Source organism: Ammospiza caudacuta, chromosome 6 (genome assembly GCF_027887145.1).
Source record: "Ammospiza caudacuta isolate bAmmCau1 chromosome 6, bAmmCau1.pri, whole genome shotgun sequence".
Lineage (NCBI taxonomy): Eukaryota > Metazoa > Chordata > Aves > Passeriformes > Passerellidae > Ammospiza > Ammospiza caudacuta.
Genome location: NC_080598.1, coordinates 56,165,783 through 56,190,782, shown reverse-complemented (window position 1 = coordinate 56,190,782; position 25,000 = coordinate 56,165,783). Strand labels below are relative to the sequence as shown.

The 25,000-nt window shown below is 41.4% G+C and overlaps 2 protein-coding genes across 5 annotated transcripts; one reads left to right on the top strand and one right to left on the bottom strand.

Annotated features, from left to right (window-relative positions):
• Positions 1 to 11,086: 11,086 nt before the first annotated feature.
• On the bottom strand, positions 11,087 to 19,248 carry LOC131558848 (cytochrome c oxidase assembly factor 8). 3 transcript variants are annotated; one of them, XM_058806904.1, is made up of 5 exons: positions 19,111 to 19,248; positions 18,042 to 18,239; positions 16,975 to 17,038; positions 14,952 to 15,042; positions 11,087 to 11,730 (listed from the first exon to the last, which is right to left on the bottom strand). In XM_058806904.1, exons 1-5 carry the CDS (start codon positions 19,234 to 19,236, stop codon positions 11,682 to 11,684), a joined length of 528 nt encoding a protein of 175 aa, XP_058662887.1. In that variant the 5' UTR covers positions 19,237 to 19,248; the 3' UTR covers positions 11,087 to 11,681. The 3 variants fall into 3 exon arrangements, with proteins under 3 accessions (XP_058662887.1, XP_058662886.1, XP_058662888.1); XM_058806903.1 differs by lacking the exon at positions 11,087 to 11,730 and adding an exon at positions 12,197 to 12,441; XM_058806905.1 differs by lacking the exon at positions 11,087 to 11,730 and adding an exon at positions 12,449 to 14,499.
• Positions 19,249 to 19,353: 105 nt separating this feature from the next.
• Positions 19,354 to 24,796, top strand: BAG5 (BAG cochaperone 5). Of its 2 annotated transcripts, none has more exons than XM_058806844.1 (2): positions 19,354 to 19,430; positions 20,008 to 24,796. In XM_058806844.1, the coding sequence occupies exon 2, from the start codon at positions 20,037 to 20,039 to the stop codon at positions 21,387 to 21,389; it is 1,353 nt and encodes a 450-aa protein (XP_058662827.1). In that variant the 5' UTR covers positions 19,354 to 19,430; positions 20,008 to 20,036; the 3' UTR covers positions 21,390 to 24,796. The 2 variants fall into 2 exon arrangements, with proteins under 2 accessions (XP_058662827.1, XP_058662826.1); XM_058806843.1 differs by lacking the exon at positions 19,354 to 19,430 and adding an exon at positions 19,447 to 19,627.
• The last annotated feature ends 204 nt before the right edge of the window (positions 24,797 to 25,000 follow it).

The window sequence follows — 25,000 nt, the reverse complement described above, 5'->3', positions numbered from 1 at the left end:
TCAAGTACCCAGTCCTAGGCACAATTTTAGCCCAACTCTTTTGTTCATATGTGCAATTACTGCATGCAGAGCTACCTTTTTGTCAGGGAGTTCAGGCACTTTGGGGTAAAAGGACTGTGTTTTGCTTTGCTTGACTCATTGTCAAATGCCTGAACTTACCATTGGGAACCCACTGTCAGGCAAGGCATTAATTCTAAGTAAAATAAACACTGATCATGATCCTGCTTCCCAAGTCAATAAGCTTTATTTACATGCAAGTGAATTCTCCTTTTTCAGAGTCACAAGGATTTCTAGGAAGCTCTAACAAATGGAAGCCAGTTTGCTTTTCCCTGCTGTTTTCTCTCCACAGAGAAATAACAAGGAAATAAAGCATGCAGTGTTAATTCAAATCTTAACACCTAATTTCTGTTATATTTTTTAAAACAGAGCAGGATACTTGCACTGGACATTTTGTTAACAAGATTTTTTTTAACTCTCAGTTATTACAGAGTTGTGCTGCTGCTAAAGAACATAACATACTGAATGAAAGGTTTAAGCAGCCCATTCAATTAGCTTTAAAACAATTATGTTATGAAAAACAGACTTCTAAACCTCAGGTAATGCAGTTAAAATAATCACTGGAAAGCTAGAGAATTTGCATGTCAATATTAATGTGAACATAGAGGAAAATACTAGAAAGTTTCAGCAACACAGCTATATTTATATATCCCAAGTTCCACTGTTATCTTCAAAGTAGTAAGTGATCAAGGAGCTAAGGATTCCACCCTTTGACAAGTTCTAATACCCTGTGCTATATGAGTTTACAGACACTGTCAGTATTCTCCAAGTTCCTGCTTTGAACATCAAAGTTCTTAACAGGTTAAGGATTCACAGAGGAGAGCTTGTGATGATAATTAGACTTTTATTTTTACTCCTTGCATTCAAGGAATTCGTTGCCACCTCTACGAGGGAATGTTTACACCACCACACTCACTATGCTCCAGCAGCAATTTCTGCTCTGCCTGATGTCATATCTCTAATTCCATTGAAAGATGAAGTGACTTTCTTTCTCACTTGTTTCCATGTTCCACACTCAGCTGATGGTTGACTACCAGCACCTTTCTAGCTTGGAAATATTCCCTTCTCCATATTCACTCTGCATGACTTCTAGTGCTTATGCATGAAGAAAGATAACATCCTATTTAGGTTCCTCCTTTCCTTCCTCCATACTTTCACTTCTCAGTGAGTTTATTCTCCCCTGGGGTTCCAGTTGCTTATTCAAGGTTATGAGGATTATTAATCTCTGCATATGAGTCACAGGAAGTTACATTTATTTCTGTATTCACCTTCCTCAGCTACTGAACCATTGCAGAAGTGTATTTGGGCCTCCAGAGGAAATAAAAAACATGCTGTGGCTGGAATATCACACAACTAGACATTCAGTTTGTGTTACAGTACTTCCTGTTCACCCTCCTATATCCTTACTTCCCAACTATGACTCAGCTCCCTTTTTTACCTTTTTATTTGGATAAAGCCTAGTATTGATGGGGAAAAAGTTTATTCCACAAACACAACAAACAGACTCTTCCAAACACAACATCATGTGTCTTTGTTCAAACCCAGGAACATGTAGGAAAAGCAGGGGAAGAAAAGGATCACCTTTACAGATTTCTAAGTGTCTGCTTTCTTACTGCTTCCATTATCCCCTTCCCTTTCTTAGAACACCAGCTCTTTATTACCTCTATGGTTTGTCAGCATTCCTTTGGAGATCTGCTAATTCATCTGGTTTGCCTGCCAGATTACTTGCTATTAGATTAGGTGAGAGTCTTTCCTTGGTTATTTCAGTAGCCATTTTAGGATCCTCAGCAAAGGAGACTTATAGATAACCTTTTTTCATTAAATCCTCCAGAGTTTCATTATGAAAAACACTTTTTCCTAAAACAATCAACCTGTGAGGGCTGTAATTTCAGTGACACACCAGTGTAAATCTGGGATGGTTTCTTTAAGCAGTATGAGATTTTTCTTATTTTGAGAAGTGAATCTTAGAAAATGTAGGAAAAGCACTATTTTTTTTTCTAATCAACATCAGGAAGAGGCACAGACTAGAATATAAACTTGCCTCAGCACCAGGATAACTGGTGCTTCCTCACACAGATATAGGAGATCTATTCTCTTTATTCTCACTGAGGTTCCTACATACATTTAGAGAAGAAGGAAGCTGTGATTTTTCAGATTTTATTAAAGCTTTTATTAAGCCTTTTATTAAAGCTTATGCATAAGCTAATCACAAGAAATGCTAATGCCAGTATATGGCTGTATGTGACCTTTTCCAAGTAGAAATTTGCACCTACTGATGAAAGAAAGACAACTAAATCTCTGAAGTCTAAAAGCCATTACAGATGAACACCTAATCTGGTCTTTTTCTAAATGTAATTATCAAAATCCATTGAAAACCAAGCAGGCTCTTGCCCTTCCTGCCCAAGAACATCACTCCTTCACTGTGCATTCTCAAGGGTAATATATACATACAGATATTATGCCAAATTGTGTTATTTTTTTTCCTGGCTCTTTTCCCTGGCTACTGATTGTCCTCATTTCTCTATATGTTTGCATTTCTAAGGAAGTCCTCACAGATAGGACTTCTTTTTTATATGTTTAATTAAATTATTGTATAAAAAGAAGATTCTTTCCTACTTAACTCTCTTAGCTGGTTCTTCCTCCACTCACCTGTGTAGCCGATTCTGCACACCTTTCTCCCCTCATGACCATCAATTTGCTTGGCTAAACAAACCGAACTCTTAATCTCTTTTAAAGAGATTCTACATCTCCCTGATTATTCAATTTGCCCTTCTCTGCTCTGTTTGCTTCATCTTCCTTGAGCCTAAAGAGCTGCAATTGTTTGTGCCATGGTCACGACCCAAAATGTTTGTTCCCAAGTCAGATTTACCAGTAAACCTCCCTTACATTTAATGTATTCCTTTTCTGCACATGGCACAGTATTTGCCAAAATTTTATACCCCTTTCTTCTGTTAAATGCTTTTCTCTCTTCCTTAGCTAATGCTCTATATGGAATTATACCAAATTCACTTGTTATTCAAGGTCGATTGGAATTTCTTATTTTTTATGGGAGGCCATTGTACATCCACTTTTCATTGTTGGAGTTTGTCTTAAGTTTGTGTTAAGAGGGTATTTCAGGGGCAGTACCCAGCTGCACTATACTGGGGATTTCATGGTAATACAGTTTGCCCCAAGGGAAAGGGAAATGGAAATGCTTCTGCTGTGTGACAATGGTTTCTGTCATTTCTGTGCCAATGACCAATTATGTCTGTACAGAAAATGGCTTCTCTGAATGTGCCTGTGGCAAGATGGATGGTAGACAGGACCTGGGGCTGAGAAGGGCAGAGTCACTCTAAAAATCAATAGCAAACAGAACTGTCTGTGCTGGATATTTTGTTCCTCATGCTGTCTCCTGGGAAACAGAGCAGATGCAGGATAAGGACAGATGATCTCCCTCCATGGGGCCCATCTCTAACCCAGCCTACCCACACTCAGAGTGCCCCCTGCATTTGGGGGATGTGGAAGGAGGCCGGAGAAAGCAGCCTTGTAAGGTGTCTATTCATGAAGAAAGCAATTCCTCCTGCACCTGTGTAGAAATTTTTTTATTCACCAGTATAGGTATAAAAAACCCAGTGAGGGATGCTATTAGTTTGACAAGTTTGGCAGACACTGCTGCATCACATCATGTTCTGAAGGTTTTCCTTGTGCCAAAGACTAGATTTAATTTAGGTAATTTATGCAGCAACTGGCTAAGAAGGCAGTTACCTCATTGCTATGTAGGTCATTACAGATATTCTGAGGCTACAGTTTTGCTTTAGAGGACAATTATAAAAAGGAGTTTAAAGCAGGACTCCTTGGCCTTTGACTTTGGTGGTCAGCTGAGCATAGGAAAATTCCCAGAGTGGAGCTTGTAGTCATTTCTTTGAAGGAAAAAATCCATACTGCCATGGTTATCTATGACAGCATTGTCACCTAAAACACCTGGACTGTTGGAGGTGTTTTGATTACAGACAGCAGTTCACTCTGCCACACCAATTAACTATAGCCTCCTGGGAAAGTCCTGGGGAATTGCTGAAACATGCCATATGCATGGCATTTAGATTTTGAATCCATGTATTTTAACATAAGATTATTCCTTAATGTCTAAAATAATTATTTTAATGAAAGCTCAAATTGAAACATATTGAAATTGTTGAATATATTGAAATTGTTTCAAAGACATATATAGTGCAGTTTTTTATCAAAGTTTACCTATTGAAGATAATGGGGCTGCAAACAGGAACTGACACATGCCTCACTTAAAACTAAGACAAAGCTGGGAACAACTGATAAATATAAATTAGCCATGAAAGTGAAATGCACTGCCTACACAGTGTTACACCTCATATTACATGCTGAAGGGCCACAAAGTACACCATCACCATATGTTTGAAAGCTGCCATGACTCACACAGAGGAGGCTGATGAGTAACAGTATCTTCCTTCCCCAGTGTATAGCACTGACCAGAAATCTCCCCTGTAAATGGTTCCATCGTGGGCAGCAGCTGAACGTGCCCCCCATCCTTGTAATTAACTACAGAACTGTAAAATGGTGCTGCCAGGTTTACTGTGCACCAATGCAGAAAGCACTCTAAATTCCTTTAAAGGATGGTTCACACATTTGTCATTTCCCATCCCACTCATTTTGCAGCCAAAAGAGGCTGGAATGCTGTGTTAACCATATTTTTCATTAATTTCACTTCTTTTTTATCTCTTTTTAGTTATGAATTCTGAATGAATATTCATATGAACACTCATACGAATTTGGTTATGAATTTTTGGTTATGAATTCTGTTGGGCAGTGCCCAAAACCAAAGTCCATATTGTAAACAAGTGAGGTTGCTTTTCTAATTTACATGTAAACATATAGTAGCTATAAATACTGACATTGTTAATTACATACAAAATTGAGCATTGAGTGCTAGGTGGCTGTTTGATAATACCTATAAATTATAGACTCAAGTCAGTAAGTAATAAGCTGCTTTGTTCCTTTTAGAGAAACTGTGAACCTCACGATTTAAAAGCCTGAGAAAAATGTTCCTGAGATGGAGAAGTGCTCTGCACAGTGGCAGCTCTTCAGCCACCTTGTCCCTGTTTTACTCAGTCCTGTGGAGCTCAGATATAGGGCTGAGATACCCTGGTAACTCAGATATGCCCATCAAGCCCTCAGGTGTCCCCCTGAATAGAGCCCTTTTTGCCCAGCAGCAAAAAGGGGAGAGGCAGCAAACAAAAGTAATTTTGAGCATCTCTTGTCAATTCAAGTTGCTCTATAATATCCTATGGCAGAACTGATTTTTTTCTTTGAAGTGAGCTGGATTTCTTCCTTGGCACAAATTGGCACCTGTGGCTATTTACTCATATGTCAGCTTAGTATTTTGTTCTGTTTTCCATGATGGAATTTTTCATGAGGCCTGAGGAAACTGGAGGTTTTCCAGACATGACAGTAAAAGTGAGATGCTATTTTGGTAAATGTGAAAAGAAGATTGATAAATTCAGAAGACATTTTCTTACTTATTCATTGGAACTTAGTTTCCATTTTGTCTTCCATTCTTATAAAATTTTGAACAAATAAGTGTTTTCTCCTAAGTATTTATTGTAGAGTTACTAAGGTCAGAACTGACTGGACTTGGTTTGTTGCAGAATATTTATGCTGTGTCATACCAGCTATTTTCTATATGACACTCCAGGGTAATACAACCACTTGGAAAGCAATCAAGGCAGTGAGACTCTTTTGAAATTTGAAATTCATGGATTTTGTCTTCTTAAATAGCCTTAACTACAAAGTCTGTTTTGCAAAACAATACATACCCCCTCTGCTCTCTCTCAAGAATTTAGACTTTTAATTATTTGAGTCATTCCAGGAATAGCTTTTCTGGAACCCTTTAAAAACAGCCAGTGTATGCTACACCCCAATCATGATTTTTCCATGGCAAGGATTTCTTACAATTTGTCAACAGGAAGTTCTTTTACAATGAGATATGAATAGTGACCTGAATTTCTTACGATTCTGAAACTTGTGTTTTGCCTGTTAATGTGCTCAGCTGATGGAAGTATCACAGCCAAGTCTGCAGCTGAATCATATCAGTGGGTTCTTTGGAGGCAGCAGTGTGAGCAGAGCACTGCTGAGTGCCAGAAAGCCTGGACTGGCAGGGGGCTGCTGGAAACTCATCCCACACATGGTCCATCACAGTGGCTTCAGGGCTGCTCTGGCTTGGGCTGGTGCTCTTTGCCGCCTGGCAGCCTCAGGAGATGCATACAGACATTTTTGCTGCCTCCTGCTGTCTCAAGCAGTCACAACACACCTGGAACCACCCTAAGGACGAGACCTGTAAGCAAAATCACTGTGCCTTTCCCGGCAAAATATAAGAAACTCAATTAAATGGGTGTTTGGTTTGAACCACAAGCCAAAACTACAAGCCAGTGAATGGAATGGACCATGTCTTCTAGAGCTGATTTTGACTCTAGATAAGTAACTACATAGTGATACTTCTGAGTAAGATCAGACTTGAAAAGGGATCATGTAATTTTTTGCCTTTACTATTTCTAGCCCCATGTACTACTCTTGCACTTCCACAGCATCTGCTGTTTGAATATATAACTCAAGAAAATTTACTTGGGTAAATCTTAATCCATTAATGCATGCAAAGCCAAGGCACAAAGAAGTGATTTATATAATTGTGAATACTAATGAGTATGTGCTTCAAGATGATTACATTCCCTGCACTTATAAACTCTTCTCAAGACATAAACTGTTAAGAAATAAAATGAGCTTTGCTTCCCCTACTAGTTTGTTTTTTTTGTTTTTTTTTTTTTTTTAGAAATAAACTTGAATATTCAATTATGGGTTTATTATTCTGTGAATCAGTTTACAGTGATCAGTGGATATAATTTTTAGTATGAAAATGTTATTTGTGCATATTACAGTTCCAGGCATACATTATCCTTTCATGAAAACATTTCAATCTTCAAGTCTTTATGCAAAAGATTGGCCCGTGGGCTCTGCACAGGATGTAAATTAAGTTCTTGTTTGGCTAAATCTGATTACCCTGTAGGGTACCAATCTTGCTTAGTGACAGTGGAAGCTAAAAATTGCAAGCAGGACAGTCCACTTGAAATGGGGCCAGGAAGGGTCAGTTTCTAAACAGCAAATCTGAAGTTTGAACTAGATTTTAATAGCATGCCTAAGAATTTTCAGTTAAACATAGAAGCTGTCTCCTCCATAGCTGCTATCGTTGCTTTTAAATATCATAATGAAATTGAGAAAAGCTCTTCCCTTTTTTTTTAAGTCCAAGTCTTTATTAATCATATGTAAAGATGCTGCAATCACTTTAACCCAGCCTTTAGTCAGTCTGCAGCTTAATTCCCATTTGACACTTCCTTTCTCCTCTCATATTCTATCAAAATTAATGGTCCAACAGAGAAATTCAGAAAATAGCAAAACCACCTCAAGTCAATACAAACGAAACCTCTTTGAATATTATCAAAATAATGTTGCTTTCCTGTGGACTTACTAAGCATATGAGAGAGACTAAAAAGGCACATGCTGACACTACTGAATATGAACTACTGCTGTTCCTTCTGACAGGATTAGCTAAATACTTAAATGATAAGAACACTCCCCTGTATTTTTCCTATATTCAGAAGATGTGCACAGAAAAGTCACTCTTTGATCTGTTTCACTAGCTTCAGTTACTGTAGCAGGCTTTTGTGTACATAAAAATTTTATTTTTAGTAGTCTTTGGCATCTCCTTAGCTTTCCTTTGATGTCTAAAGGTTTTATGATCAATAATATCTAAAAGCAGCTGGTGTTATTGCAATTGCTCTGAGTCAAGGATAAAACCCAACAAAAGTAATGCAACACTGGTGAAAATGATACAGCTCTTGGCTGTTCAGAAAATGTAATTATCTCAGTAAATGCATGTGGTTTTTAGTAATGAGATTCAAAATTTCAGACAGATTAATTTTAATAACATCTTTTCACAGTGGTTCTATTAGATATTTTAAATCTATTTAAATCAGACCTCAACACTTACCTAATAGATAAATACCTCACTCCCTCAATAGGTTTTAGATGAAGGGACTCAGCACTCCACACGGAATCCTAATGAATTTGAAGGGGGAAAAGGATAAAACCAGGGCTGGAGATAGCCTGGGCCAACACGCCAGTGTCTGAGGGATGGTGTGCTGGGGAGCTCCTTTCATCTGTTGTCTCATGGAGACTGGGGATGGATTTCCATGTGGCAGCAGTGACACTAGGGATATTGATGTGTTGGAAACCCCAGAAGTGCCTGAGAAGGATCAAATGGAAGGTCCAGCTTGACTGACCCAATGTCCTTCTGTGACAAGATGACCTGCAGAGAGGATGAGGGGAAGGGATGTTTCCTTCTAGACTTCACTAAAGCTTGTTTTACAGTGTTTTCCACAGTATTCTCCTGGAGAAACTGGCTGCTCATGGCTTGGATGGGTGCACTCTTCTATGTTAAACTGTCTGGATGTCTGAGTCCAGAGTGCTGGTGGATGGTGCTGCATCCATTTAGCACCCAGTCACAAGCAGCATTCCCTAGGGAGCAGTGTGGGGCCAGTTCTGTTCAATATCTTTATCAATGACCAGGATGAAGGATCCAGGACCCCTCAGTCTGCAGAAGACACCAAGCTGGGCAGGAGTGTGATCTGCTGGAAGCCAGGAGGGCTCTGGACAGGCTGGATTGATGGGCCAAGGCCAATGGTGTGAGGGTCAACATGGTCCTGTCAACAGTGTCAGACCATGAGGTAAGAGTGTGCCCAGGTGGCCAAGAAGGCCAAAGCCATCCTGGCCAGTGTCAGCAGTGATGTGGCCAGCAGGAGCAGGGCAGTGACCATTCCCCTGTACACTGCACTGGTCACAGCCATCCTGGCCAGTGTCAGCAGTGATGTGGCCAGCAGGAGCAGGGCAGTGACCATTCCCCTGTACACTGCACTGGTCACAGCCATCCTGGCCAGTGTCAGCAGTGATGTGGCCAGCAGGAGCAGGGCAGTGACCATTCCCCTGTACACTGCACTGGTCACAGCCATCCTGGCCAGTGTCAGCAGTGGTGGGGCCAGCAGGAGCAGGGCAGTGACCATCCCCCTGTACACTGCACTGGTCACAGCCATCCTGGCCAGTGTCAGCAGTGGTGGGGCCAGCAGGAGCAGGGCAGTGACCATTCCCCTGTACACTGCACTGGTCACAGCCATCCTGGCCAGTGTCAGCAGTGGTGGGGCCAGCAGGAGCAGGGCAGTGACCATTCCCCTGTACACTGCACTGGTCACAGCCATCCTGGCCAGTGTCAGCAGTGATGTGGCCAGCAGGAGCAGGGCAGTGACCATTCCCCTGTACACTGCACTGGTCACAGCCATCCTGGCCAGTGTCAGCAGTGGTGGGGCCAGCAGGAGCAGGGCAGTGACCATCCCCCTGTACACTGCACTGGTCACAGCCATCCTGGCCAGTGTCAGCAGTGGTGGGGCCAGCAGGAGCAGGGCAGTGACCATTCCCCTGTACACTGCACTGGTCACAGCCATCCTGGCCAGTGTCAGCAGTGGTGGGGCCAGCAGGAGCAGGGCAGTGACCATTCCCCTGTACACTGCACTGGTCACAGCCATCCTGGCCTGTGTCAGCAGTGGTGGGGCCAGCAGGAGCAGGGCAGTGACCATCCCCCTGTACACTGCACTGGTCACAGCCATCCTGGCCAGTGTCAGCAGTGGTGGGGCCAGCAGGAGCAGGGCAGTGACCATCCCCCTGTACACTGCACTGGTCACAGCCATCCTGGCCTGTGTCAGAAGTGGTGGGGCCAGCAGGAGCAGGGCAGTGACCATTCCCCTGTACACTGCACTGGTCACAGCCATCCTGGCCTGTGTCAGAAGTGGTGGGGCCAGCAGGAGCAGGGCAGTGACCATTCCCCTCAGCTGCTGTGTGCAGTTCTGGGCCCCCCAGTTCAGGAAGGACAGGGAGGTCACTGCTGGAGTGTTCCTGCTCTCTGCAACCACCCCAGAGGGGGTTCTGGAGAGGTGAGAGTCACTCTCCCAAGCCACAAGCAACGGGAGAGGAAATGGCTGGAAGCTGCACCAGGGGAAGTTGAGACAGTAGGAATAATTTCTTCCCCAGAAGGGTTGTCAGGCAGCTGAACAGGCTGCTCAGGGAGATGGTTGAGTCACTGTCCCTGGAGGTATTTAAAAGACAAAGCAGCTCACAGCTTAATCCTAGCATGGTCCAGTGTATGCTGCTACTGGTTTTGGGTGACAAACACTAAAATTGCATGTTCAGAAAACAGTTTTAACTGTGAATTCACAGAAGCACAATCAAAACCTTCCATTTGAATTCCCACAGCTCCCCCATGCCAAATAACACATATCTGCATGATGAGGCACATTAACTCATCTGACATGGAACAGTTTTTTTTCCTTGGATTAGTTTGAGTAGTGAATCAATTTCCTGATCTGGTTCAGCAGGCAGACACAAAAATGTCTGTGCTAATGGAAGTGAGCAGCTCAGAAAATGAAAATGCTTTTGATTGACCTCTACCCATTTAAAGCATATGTGAAACTACCTTAGGGATGTTCTACACAGGCTGTCAGAACATATGGCCATTAACCACCAGTCCACTGGGGCTCTGGTCTCTCCCATTCTGGGACATTTTCTTGTATTATCCAATTATTGTTTTACATCAGAACTACCTATTAAAGTGTGAATTCACATAGTGGTCAAAGCTTACATACTTGTAAGATATGATTTACTGTAAAGCCCTGAAGAATTATATGACATACCCACTATAGTCTATTTCAAAAACTTATTTTCCTAAACATGGTATTTTGTAAATTTTTAATATATACCCTTTACAGTAACTGATGCAGTGTAACATTCACAAATATTTTCAAAGTTTTGGTTATTATCTCAGCAAACACCATTAATCACTGTTTTCATTTACTAATAATATGTAAAACCACAATTCAGTGGCCACTTTAGTCTGATAATATCATAATTGTATGAAAAACACTGATCTGCTACTGTATCACTAATTTATTTCATTTTGCAGAAAATTATTATAGCTGATGTGGACAAAGCCTTTTTTGCTCCAGCTGAAAAAAGTCTGTGAACAAATCATGTCATGTTTGGATATGAAAAATAGGTCAATGGCTACTGAGATGATGCTTCCAAAAGCAGAACCTTCCCTACAGCCCAGCTTTAGGAAAACATTTCATCTGACAGCATACATTCTTTTTAACAGAATCCTCTTAGTAGGTAGTGGATTGAAAAAAGTAATTTAACTGTATAAATGGACAGAGAGAAGATAGTGAGGAATGAGACTTCTTTTAATTTAAAAATGGCATAATATTTCAGGATTTCACTTGAACCAAGCTCCTTTCAATTGCTGTTACCTGCCTGGAGGCCACAAAAACAACCCTCAGACAAGTTATTTTCAGTGCTTTGGAGAAGCTGGTGAGAAGAGCACATTTTTTGGAAGAGATGAACCAGGAGAAAGCAGTACATGCTTGTAGTAATGTCATTCTTCATGCAGGAGTTACCAGTTTTGTCTTCTACCAAGATTAAATGATGGGTAGCACATTTGTTAAATTGCTCAGCAATTAAAACATTTACCAGTTATGGATCAGAGGAGCTCTTGTCCAAGGGAGGCACATTTCTCTTAATTAAAAAAAAGAAAATCTAAGATTCTATTGCATAACACTTTATATGAAATCATATCTTAAATCTTTATCAAAAATAGCAGATAATCACACTGAAGAGAGGATTATTCTAAACAGATTGTATATATACTCTCAATTCAAACTTGTTTCTTCATACTCATTGTATTACTTATGGGTAGTTACTGCCCCAGACAGGCAACTGCTGCAAAATGACAAATTTTTGTCTTTATATATCAATATAGTTAGTGGAGATATCATTCTGAGACCAGACTTCAGGTGCAGCACACAATCTCATATTATTTAGCAGCCATAACTCTATAGTAAAAACAGGACACTCATTATCCATTCCATCTGACATGAAAAAGGAACAGTTTTTAAATGTTTTCTTCATTGTGTTTTGGTGGAGAAATATTTCAGATATTCCTGGAATAAAGGGTAAAGGAAATCTACATACTAATTATAAATTAAGACCAGTGTTGACTTTTATTTCCATAGTTTAACAAACAAATTCAAGTAATTATTGCATCAATCATTCAGATTTTGAACATTACTAAAAACCACAATTTTAGAACATGTAGTGTTGCATTCTTCATGGAGCTGTGATTACTGTTCTACATTTTTCTTTCTCCGACGAAGCCACCTCAGAGCTCTCATCAGTGCAACTTGTCCCATGAGGAATGTGATCCTAAAGTTATGTTTATACCAATCTCTAGGATTCCAAAGCCAAGAAAATCATCAGCACACAGAACAAGAACAGGAAAAAAATACACAATTATATTAAAATATCCTTTGGCATTGCCAAATTGTGTTCTTTGTGGAAACCCTTTTCCTGCCTACTAAGAGTTAAATAACCTATGAAAAACTCTATGTGTATATCCATATTCAGGAACAGACTGCACATGGATTACATGGTTGCAACTGCATTTGAAATCAGGTGAGATAAAATAGTTAAACCCATGTCTCATGTTTCAGAAGTAAAGCAGATCACCAAGCTATCTGGACTACCTGCCAGTGCTGTGCTTCAGGTAAAATTTGTTTGTGTGTGGATAAAGATGCCTGTGTTAAAAAGGGCAGAGTTGGTCTCATACAAGGGTGGCAAAAAATAAAATCAAATCACACTTCAAAGGCTAATTGTATAACCCAACATTACCCTTCTACTGCAGTATCTTTTAAAGATAATGCCTTTAATATTGTCAGTTAGTCTTTATATCTTTAAATAATTTTTTATTAATCATGCATGGCTTCTGGAACCAATTACAATTATTCACAGTATAGTCTGCATCAGCCCTTTTTAACCTCTGCAAACTTGCTTCAAGTTCTTTGCCCCTGTTACAAATTAAGATAATATCAAAATTTTTTTCTAGTTTCTAACAAGGATCTCACTTCCATGTTGTAAAATGCTCACAAGAAGCAATTGGATACACAGAATTCTGTAACTAGAACACTAGGATTTAGGTCTTCTCCTGAGATATCTGGGGCAAACCTTGCATGCACAGATCTAACATAAGCCTCAGATAGCAGCCTCTCAGTGAGGACAGCAGCCAAATTCACACTGACAGGCAGCACTGAGCTACCCCTTCAATTGTCATGTTAAATAAAAGTATCATGCCAGCATTGCAACTGTTTCTTTTCCCCTTTCACGTTTAATTTTCTATATCCTTCTTGAATTTTTTTCTAAAACTAAACTCTATTTCCAGTCTAAGTACCCTGAACTAAATATTCAAGGCATCTATGCACAGTCATTGCTTCAATTTTAACTACATTTTAGAAGTTGCAACACTTCAGCTGCCAGTTTTCAGGCCAGCTGGCAATACTGCAAAAGAACATACAGCTAAATGCATAAACAGATTTTTATAAATATGACCCCTCAAAATCAGACTGCCTGTGAAAAGCTCTGCTGTTTTCAGGGCTGTGCAGTTCCACTTTGAAACTACAACAATGCAGCCAACACAACCTGATTTTCCAAGTCAGTAGCAAGGAAAGTCATGTATAAGTACAAAGCCTGAATTTTGTTCCCCTGAAGATGGGACACTATCCTAAAGTCACTACAACAATGGCAACTGGAAACCAGTTCTAAGATAAACTATTTGCATTCCCACTTATCAATTATAGGCAATGTATTGACAATCCTTTCACTAAAAACAATTTCTTATTTTGCATCTTTTCATGCTGTTGTTTTGGATTATGGTGAGGTTTCCCCCTGACCCTCCATGGGCAAATTAAGATGTGTAGGTTTAAATATTTGTGAGTTAAATTGTTCTTCCAGGATTTTACAGTGTTTTATGGTTTATGGACAATATACAAAGAAACTTAAGCCACCATTGGTTACAGATCAGCTGCAGTGATGGCAGAACTCTCACTAGCATTATGCCATAAGAAACCCAGTCACACCTGATATTTGAGCCTAATAATCTCCCAATCCAGTACAGAGAGGAAACTGCAGTTGTGCTTTCACATTCAGTGGTCAGCATTCCTGGATTAAGTGCTGTCTTCCTTCACCTTCCCACTCCTCCCTCACTTCTAGCCCTTTTTCAAGTGTGCACAGCTACCTGCAGGGGTATGTGAGTTTGCAAGTCATTTTTCACCCCTTTCAGATCCCCAGTCCAGTTTATTGAGCTGTTTTACACACAGTAACAGTGAAACAAGGCAGGAGATGCTCTGAAGAGTTGGATGTGGGTTCACCAAGATGTAGCTGAGGTTCTACCCAGGACTGGTGATCAATTTATGCCTTGTCAAACTCAAAAGCTGATCACTTTTTTACTAGACACTGGCAAAATAACAGACCCAGGATTATTAAATATTACTCCCATTAAATGATTTTCCTTTGAGATAAATCACATTTACTTGTCCTTATTTAACAGTCAGCTAGAATCTGTTATACAGAACTTTCAAGTGGTCTATTTGCATATTTATCAGTTTCAATTAGCAGCATGAAAAAACCTGTGCCCTAAGATAATAAAATGTGCCTGATCTTGTCTCTTTGAATTTCAGACTTGAGCTTATCTTTCCGCTAAAACAACAATAAGCAGCAGCAGAACTCAAATGATAATGCAGATTTGTCAAATGCTAAAAACAGCATTAAAAAAATAATTTTCCAAAATTACAGGGGTTTGTGCTGTTTTACCAATTACAGAAAAACCATTCAAATTTTAAACTTCATCTTATATCTTTCACCTAAACTGTAATGTATAATGGTCAACATAAACACCTTCTACATACCTGTTATACTGCAAATGCTTTTTTAAATTTTTACTTAGAAAGTCCTTGTAAAAGTCAGCCATTTCTTCTGCACTCAGTGTTGCTTTTTGACCTGAAAATAGGTTTTGGTGTAACAAAGTCAAGGCAATTCTTTGGACCAAAACACTGGGTTAGATGTTAGGTCTAACTCCTTGCTCCTATAAGCTTTCTGTGTAAACCTGAACAAGTTAATGCCTTTAACTTTTAACCTTTTAAAACTTATCTAGAGAGCACAGCAGATTAAAAATACTGATCATCTTGAAGCTGGCATAGTTCTTAAACCTCTATTCCTTGTGCAAGTAATAAAGTTTATCAGCTCTTAGGGAAGCAGCAAGCCACTATGAAAATGTGCATAGATCTAGGAGTATCTATCCTTCAAATAAAATAATTTCTCACAGGTCTGAAGCATAAAGAGTACCAATAAGAGCATTTAGTAACTTAATTTCCCCCCCTAAAGCAAGTCCATAAATATCAAAAGAACACTATCCACAACTGACATGGTATTTTCAGATGTAATTCTTTTTCTATTTCTGTTAATAAATTCCAAGTAACTTCAGGCAAAAAGTTTATGTTCTGAGATATGAGACTTCCAAACAATCTAGTAGGCAATTATTTTGAGAACAAAAGATGATTTTGAATATGTCACTCATAACCAGAATATAAAAAGGTCCAGGAAGACCTGTGGCTACAGCACAAGATGTCTAATCCTGAGAACCAGCAAATATTCTCAGCTCTACCAGACAATTCCTACACAACCCTTCTGGCACAAAATGTCCCTAAAATGACAGTCAAATCTCAGTGCCCCAGGGAATATGGATACGATAAGGGAAATGGAATTGCAATATTCAACTTGCTATGCTTCCAAAATGCATTTTAAGGCTTTTGAGATTGACCACAGAAATGTAAATTATTGATTGGTTCTATTAGTCATTATTAAAAAAACTAATATACCACAATGTATTAACATACTATGGGATAAATTAACTATAAAACCATTTGAAAACTGCCAGGTTAATACTTACAGTTAATTTGTTTCTTCATACTGGTATCAGAAAACTGATTAATTACATAGGAAAGTAAGTTCTGTTCCAACTGTTTGTGTATATTTTTATTTGTACAAGCATTCACAGCTGTATTATAGAATAGCTCACCAAAGGCATGCAGTTGATATAGATTTATTTTTAATGGAAGTATGTGGTCACTCTCTTTTACTTCTAGAGTATGAAAGCAAAACAAAAACCCCAACAAAACAGCAATGTAAAAGAAGTGGGCTTGAAACAACATAAATCTTAATTAAAATTACTTCTCAAGCAGTGATCACCAGAATACAAACAGAAAAGAAAAATAATGGTCTGTGACATACAGAACATCAGAGCAGATGCTTCACTGAACTCAAACAGATCATTATTCTGTGAACAAAGTGTTCAACCTCATACTACAATGCCCAATTCACCATTATTATGAAGGCATTTTGTTTTCATTTTCACACAATGAATTAGAGGGACAACTATTTTATAGCTACTGTACCCAGGCAGAGACAGGCAGATAGCAGCTGCCTTACCCCCCCTCAAGGAAAAATATTGTATTCACTGGACACACCATGGACCTGGAGCCCAAGACTCTGAATTTATCCACCATCCATAACATGCACTTGAGGCAAATGCTCTGTGTGTTTATCTCAGGCAGCTCACTGGCTTAGGAGGTGTGAAAGTAAAAAGTCCCTTCCTCCTCCTCAGGCTACACAATTATTACATTACTGGGCTAGGATTTCAGCACATTCCCTCAGGCTGCAGGGAAGGAATTAGGGGGAGAACAGTGCAAGAGATGATCTGACCCCCACATGCACATCTCTGAAAAGCTCCTTGTCTCTTATTATCACACTCCTGAAAACAGCTCTAAATCCTACCCCTAAGATTTACTTGTGACAGAACACAAAGAGCATAAACTAACCAAATTCAAAGTTAAGCAGAATGCATCCTAAGTTATTAACAAAGATCTCACTAACCTGATTCATCTCTCATTTCCAGACCCTTGGCTTTCAGTCTTGAATAAATAAATTCTTCTTTTTCCTAAAACATGTTTTTCCACATTAGAATGGGATGTAGTCAGTCCTTGAAGCTAACCATTGGTTTTAATTACATAGCAACGTGGTGTTCAACACCCTTTGAAATAACTAGCAATACTTGTTATACTTGCAAGTGTCAACTGAACACTTTTCTTAGTCTAGCGAGTTACTCTGGTCACTTAGATCCTGCTACCTGCATGCATCAATTAATTCATGCAAGTGTCCTACTGATACTCATAAAACTGATTTGTGGAGTAATGCTACAGCCAAACTTTAGTGCTGACTGACAGGAGTCAAACTTTCAGTTTATAAAACAAACTATGGAAACATGCTGTACTGTATAACTGAGATTTTGAGCATAGAGGAAAACATGCAGCCTAAAAAATTAAAATTATTTAGACACAGTAATAATTTGTGTGTGAGTTTTACAGACTTAAAAACAGTTCTGTGGAATTAAAAAAAAACCAAGCTTCATTTATTTCTGGGATCTTTGCAAGTTTTGAGAGGATATGATGTTCAACATCATAAACAATGGTGAATTACTGAACTGTTACTGTTCTTCCAAAAATGCCACATTGGCTGGGAGATGCTAAAATCAGGAAAGACAGACTCACTTTAGCCTTGCTGGGATGTGCTGTCAGTAAAATGGGACATATCATTTACCCTCATTTAGTCTTGGTAATTACACCAAATTTCTCTCACTTATGACAAGAAAAAAACCAGCCATGAAATAATTTTCAACAGCTGCTCTAGCCACAGATCCAGCATGTCGGGCAGCTACAACTTTATACTTTCAGTGCAAGACAGGAAAAAGGCAAATACTCTATGCCACTAGGCAGCAATAAAACGCGCGGGCTGTTTAGTTTTGTGCATCATTTAAATAAATGAAGGACAAAACCATCATTTCCCCCGTGACGCTGAGGGCGTTAACAGCGGGCAGAAGCGAGCCCCGGGTTTCGGGCAGGCAGCAGCAGCAGCAGCAGCGGGCGCGGGCCCGGCGGGCTCACCTGGCGGAAGGCGCGGTTGTGCCGTGCCCAGAAGCGCTGGTTGCTGGCCTGCGCCTCCTGGCGCGCCTCCCGCAGGCGCCGCTCCAGCGCCGACTCCTCGGGGGGCACGTAGAAGATGACGGGGCGCAGGTTGGAGTGCTTGTCCGGGGGCCCGATCCAGTCACTGTGCGAGTGTGGAGGGGGACGGAAACCCAGGCCCTGCAAACACAGACACAGCGCGTCACCAGCACCGCTGCGGAGCTGCTGAAGGACCTCGCAATTTGGAATAAATTCCCAAACGCCACGAAGCCTTAAAGCATAGCAAGTTCAGAAAGAAAGCACATTTATTTACTGCGACCAGTTGGTTTTTTAAAAAATTTTTTGTTGTTTGTTTTCATTTTTCTACCACTGATTTCACGGAGAGAACCAGCAAGCGTATCCAAGTTTTTTGCGGCGCTGATCTCTGCCCTCTGGCGACCAGTGCCAGCACCCGAGGGAACAGTGAAGCTGAGGCAGGGGAAGTTTAGGCTGGATATTACAGGCTCTTCACCCAGAGGGCTGAGGGTCACTGGAACAGACTCCCCAAGGATGGGGTCACGGCCCCAAGCACGACAAGCTCAAGGAGCTTTTAGGCAACTCTATCAATGGTGCGATTCTTAGGGCTGTTCTGTGCAGGGCCACGAATTGGATTTCGGTGATCCTTGTGGTGGCCTAGAAATTAATATTTTATAGCCTAGAAATTAGTATTTTATAATTCTGCGATTCTAAGTTTTCCCCAGCCCAGCGTTCTTCCCGCATCCCTGTGCCCACACACAGGCGTGTGCCTGCCCCAGCCGGGTTCGGAACACCTGGGGTTAGCTCACAGTCCGGACCTCAGCGCCCCTCCAACACCCAACACCGGGGGCCTCGGCAAACTCATCAAAAACCAGAAGCCGCGGGGATCGCGGTTTGCTGCCGGCTGCCCCCGCCCCGCCGGCGTTACCGGGGGGCAGCCGGAGCGCTCCCCGCTCAGGGCTCCGCGGAGCCGGCGGCCCCCGAGGCTTCCCCCGCGGCCGCCGCAGAAGCCGCCGCCGCGCCCCGCCGGGTTTACCACGCTGTCCGGCCGCTCCCCGCGCTCCGCCGCGCGGCCGCTGCCGGAGGACGCGGAGGAGGACGCGGAGGCGAGGGGGTGGCGGCGGTAACAGCCACCGGCCCGCAGCACCCAGGCAGCCGCCATGGCCCGGCGCTTTACGGCGCTGCCGTGCGGGGGCTGCGGGCGGGGCGGGGCCAGGTCGGGGCCGGGCCCGGGCCCGCCTCGGCCTCCGCCTCCCTCTGCGCGGCCGGGCCGGGCCGGGCGGGGCTCGGGCGGTTCGCGGCGCTCGGCCCGTGGCGCAGCGCCGGGCCGGGCAGCGGGTCCTCGCCGGGCGGCGGGTGAGTGAGTGAACGACGGCGGCGGGTCGCGGGCGCCGCGCGGGTTCGCTGCGGGGCCGGTGGGGACGAGCCTCCCGCAGGTGCCTCGGCGGCGGCCCGGTGTCATTTCCTCTTCGCGCTGCGCCGGGCCCCACCGCGGGGGAGGCGGGAGGTTGCGGCCATGGCGGGGGCGACGAGTTCAAAGAGGCACCACCAAGGTATGTGCGGGGTCGGAGCGCTGCCCCGCGGCTGTGGCGCCCGAGAGCCGTCGGGTTCGGCCGCTGTTCTCCCCTCGCTCCGGGTTCTCCCTGGGCTGCGGGTGCCCTGTTTGTTCTGCGGCGGCTTCGGCTGCAGAGCAGGTGGGGAAGGCTGGGGGTGAGCAGCCTGGAGCTGGGCGTGCGGCAACTAAAGCGTCGCCCCTGCGGCCCGGCCGGGAGAAAGGTGTAAAAAAATTAAAGGGTTATGAAATATCAGCTGAGCGGTTTATTCGTATTGGTGAAGGTACTTAAAATAGTTTGCTGAAGTGCTTCAGAATGTAGAAGTTGCAGTGTGTGCTCGTGTAGCACTTAAGCAAGTCTTGTTCTCGTTTTCCTTGTAGCTCGTCAGAAGCCGGACGGGGGAAGAGGAATGGATATGGGTAACCAACACCCATCCGTGAAACGGTTACATGAGATACAGAAACAAGTCAAAGAGATCGAACAGCAAGTGGCTGTCTTCAGCGGTCTGTCTACCGACCGAGATTACAAGGAACTGGAAAGAAACCTTACAAAACAGCTTTTTGAGATCGATTCTGTGGACACCGAAGGGAAGGGGGATATCCAGCAGGCCAGAAAGCGAGCTGCCCAGGAAACTGAGAGGCTGCTGAAGGAACTGGAACAAAATGCAAACCATCCGCGCAGACTGGAAATAGAGGCTTTATTCAAGGAGGCACAGGCTCTTGTGGAACGCGAGATCACACCTTTTTACGAAGGAGGAAACGGTATAAGTGATGAATTTGAAGAAGGCATTCAGGACATTGTGCTGAGGCTTACCCAGGTGAAAACTGGAGGGAAAATTTCTCTACGCAAAGCAAGATACCGGACTCTGACAAAGATATGTACTGTCCAGGAGATTATAGAGAATGCTGTGAAGAAACAGCTGTCCCTGCCACTCTCTAATGATGTTCATCCTTCTGTCTCCAAAATTAACTCTGTAATGTGTGAGGTGAACAAAGCCAGAGGAACTCTCATTGCGCTTCTAATGGGAGTGAGTAGCAATGATACCTGCAGGCATCTGTCCTGTGTGCTCACAGGCCTCATTGCTGATTTGGATGCTTTAGATGTCTGTGGTCGCACGGAAATAAGAAACTACAGAAAGGAAGTAGTAGAAGAGATCAATAAATTGCAGAAATACCTGGACTTGGATGAAGAAGCAAATTCTACTCAGGCTTATGATTTGGCAAAAAATCAGTCCATTCTGAAAATAGAAGAGATCCGTAAGAAGATGAAGGAAGTTCATTCCTTACTTCTAAAAACAGAGAATGCCTCTGATTTGTATCTGGGATTGAAAGCAGAGTTGCAGGGACTAATTGCCCACCTAGATGAAGTGAGTCCAGGAAAAAATCCCTGTATTAGAGAGGCCAGGAGAAGAGCAGTAATTGAAGTTCAGACTCTTATAACATATATTGATTTGAATGAAGCGCTGGAAAAAAGGCAAAAGTATCCAGAGCAAACTGCTGTTGAACATCGTTGTCATAAAGCAGTTTGGACTGTGCTTGGAAACTTGTCTCAAATACAGAAGGAGGTGATTTCGTTTGATGGAAACAGAACAGATAAAAATTACATGAGACTGGAAGAACTTCTTACAAAACAGCTTCTAGCCCTGGATGCTGTTGATCCGCAAGGTGACGAGCGGTGTAAGGCTGCCAGGAAGCAGGCAGTAAAGCTTGCACAGAATATTCTTTACTATCTGGACATGAAAACAGACGAATGGGAATACTGAAAGAGCCATGGCCTGACACAGAAGAACATTTTCCCCTTTGGCACCTTAGGAAGATCATTGGCAGCACATAATAAAGTATTCTGTGCCTGCTGAAATAATGGAAATTGCATAAGCAGTTGACTTGGCTATATGTCTGCTATCCCACGCAGTCACCCACTTGCCATGGCAACTGTCAGTACACCATCAGCAATTCTGGTCACTGATATAAGCAAAGAAGTGCAATTCTCTGAAGGAATAGCTTAATACTTGATCAAATAGCTTCTTCTTTTTTTTTTTTTTTTTCCCTTCTCTTTTTCTTTCTTGTTTTTATTTCAATAGCCTTGTGCAATGTTCAGTGAATGCAGGTTTTTCAAAGACACAGAAACTTCCTTATGGTACAATACTGGCAAAACTATTTAAGGAGACTGAACATGAAAATTAGTATTAAGGCATGAGGCTCCATCCAGCAACTTCACAGCAGTCTGGATGTCCTGTTAATGTGCTGTCATGACATAAAGTACTAAGGGCAAAAAGCCTGCTGGCTTTTGGATTGTACTTGATTTATTCCATCCATCATAGCATCTAGATATCTCAGTTAATGAAGCTATAATGCCAGCTGCAAATTAGCATTTACATAGCAAAGCCAGTTATGTCAATTTTTGTAATACCTGAGCCTTTTGATTTGCAAAACCAGGTCTTTTGTTGGTGGAAATTCTTTCAAGTTACTGCTTTAAGGTACTGAGACTTGGAGAGGAAAATCTGTACATTTATACCAAACAGATAAAGGGGATTTTGAGGATTTCAAACTGCCATCCATACACCCTTGAAAACTGCACTGAACTTTATGTAGTGGCTGCTTAGGTGTCTTTTTAAACTCTGCTGTTGTGTCTGGTTTTCACATTTGGCACAAACATAAACAGACTTCACTTTGAAGTGAAATGTGCATTTTGGAATTATTTTTGTAAAATTAGGTAGCCAGCTATAAAGATGTCCCTAATGATGTAAGTATGTGCTACATGGTCAGGTGTGGCTTCGAGCATGTCTTGGAAGGACTTGTGGCAAATGTCTCTCTCTGCAACTCATTCACTTATTTCAGAAGCTTCATAAATAAGCTTGCTTGTACTGTTGTATGCACCTACCTTTTTATTTGTGGCTGCTAGTGCCAATCACATTTCTACTATAGCATGTTTTTTGGCATTTTTTGAAAGCATGGCATTAAAATGATTTGAGTATATACAGATATATATAAAGAATATAGATATATATAAAGGTATATTCAATTGTGGATAATTTGCACTCAGCTCTTTCAGGATGAACTAAGGAATTAGTATTCTATAGATGATGGTTTGCACCACTTTAAGGAGTAGAAACCATTTCAGATGTTACAATAAATATTTTTAAGATCTATTTTTGTCTGATTAGAGAAGATAGTACTGTCTGTGAGAGACAAGTGCCTTTATGACACTGCTATCTTGCACCGTCATATGTAGATATAGGAACTCTTTACTGGCAGCTTGATACATTTGTAATCTTTGCAAACTGGATTTTTCAGGTATATATCTAATTCTACTGTAGTATATGTCAAGCTAACACAATACAACAGGTGACAGTTGCCCTATAGAGTCCTGAGAATGAGTATCAAATTTGGGAAATTCATATTCTGCTTAAAAACTGAAGTGTTGGTGTGGAGGTGGGGGACTTGGGGCAGGTGTTCTGTGCCTATTGCTACAAGAATAATATGTTTGTTCATAACATGCTATGAGATGTTGATTGAAGGCTGCATACCTTCAGAGTGTGAATAGATTTTGTTTGTGATTGTGCAGGTGATTGCTTTGCAAATCTGCTTGCCAAAACCGACGTAATTGAGTACAGTGCCTAAGGCACGATTTGGCAATGACAGAATGTTTGTTGGAGGATTCTTCCTGCTCCTTCAGAGACACAACCCCGTGGAATTTAACTCTCCTTCACTAAAAAAAAAAAAATTCCCCCAATTAAAATTCCAATCTCTGTTTGAATATTATGTGGCTAACACAGAATATTAATAATGTTATACACCTGAATTATTTTACTCATTTCAAGCTCTCTACATGTTTGAATTGCAACTTGTGATTTGCACTTACATTTTTAGGAAAGATAAGGATTTGATATTGTAATGATGTTAATAACTTTTCCTTAGTATTACTGTTGGGTCTGCAGTGGTTACTTGTAGTTTGTTTGAGCAGTTTAGTGTCTGTGTTCTCTGGCAGATACGTGTAGTTTTATAAGCATTTGAGCCTCTTATGTAAAAATGAGTAAGTATAGTTATCAGATCTCTCCTATTTTAAATGTGTCTTTTAGTTTTCCTGGATGGATTGTTATGCCTGCATCTCTAAGAATGCAAATATGTAATGATAGTGTAATTTGGCTGACTGAGTAGAGTCCAGTAGCAAGATGTTACGTGAATTAAGCTTCTTTCCTTTGTTCTGTACTCTGATAAATTGACTATTTAAATTTTGTGGTATAATCTTCATCTGGAATGGGTTTAATTCACAGTTTTTGCATGAATGAAAGTAATAAAATATATGTGCTTAACAAGAAAAAAAAAAGGCAAAACAAAAAAGCCCAAAAAACCAAAAAAAGAAATGCACAGGTTTCTCAAAAATTTGCTTTTATGCTGAAGAATGTAATTTCTCTGTTTTTCATATCCAAAGATTCAGAGAGACACAACTTTTCTTTCCAATACAGCAGGCTAAAATAATCAACAAAATGTAAATGGACCAAATGGCAGAAGCCTGCATTTTAGTGCTATATAAAATCGAATAACTTTTCTGTGTGCTGCATTATGTACCTTAGAGCAAAATAATCGAGTGGATATTCTGGGGGAGAGGTAATCCTGAATCATGATTCCTATTTGTTAACCAAATTTCTTTTTAAACCAGTTTTCTTTAGTTACTTCAGTATTTTTTTGTTGTTGTTGTTTGCCACTCAGAGTGGTTTTTCTGTGATTTTTCTGGATTTCTATATCACAGAAATCCAAATCTATGGAGAAGATTTTTGTTAAGTACAATTCTTACCTTTTAAACTTAACAGAAGTCAGTGTCTGTGCTCCTAATGGTGTACCTGTCTTCAGTTATTGCTGTGTAGGAGTTGACATTTGTGTTCACAGATCCAAGATTAAATATTGCAGTGTTAAATTCTTGATTATTAATACAAATACATTACCGCTTTTACTAGGTATTCATTTGAATGTTACGCCCTGATGCCTTTATTTATTTTTGAATGTGAGTTATCAGAATGTAAATTATTTTTGTCTTAGAGCAAGTGTTTTTATTAAACATAAAGACAGAAAGCTCTTTTTCTCCCCCCCTCCTTCTTGAAAAGTTTGCTTTTTCACTGCTGTATTGATTAAAATAAAGTTCTTTGTGTGGATACCACTCCTACTTGCTAAATCTGGTGCCTGTTGGTTTCTCTGCATTCCCCAGCAGCAGCTTTGCAGCCTGCAGGCTTGCACTTGGCTGATGGCTGCAGCAGTGCTGGTGGCAGCGTGCAGATCTTGCCACTTTGCCTTTGGAGGATGCTGCCTGAGCAGATGAGCTGGTGAAACTGATGGAGTGATTCTCTTGGTGCAAAGTCAGCGTGGACGGATCCCAGGG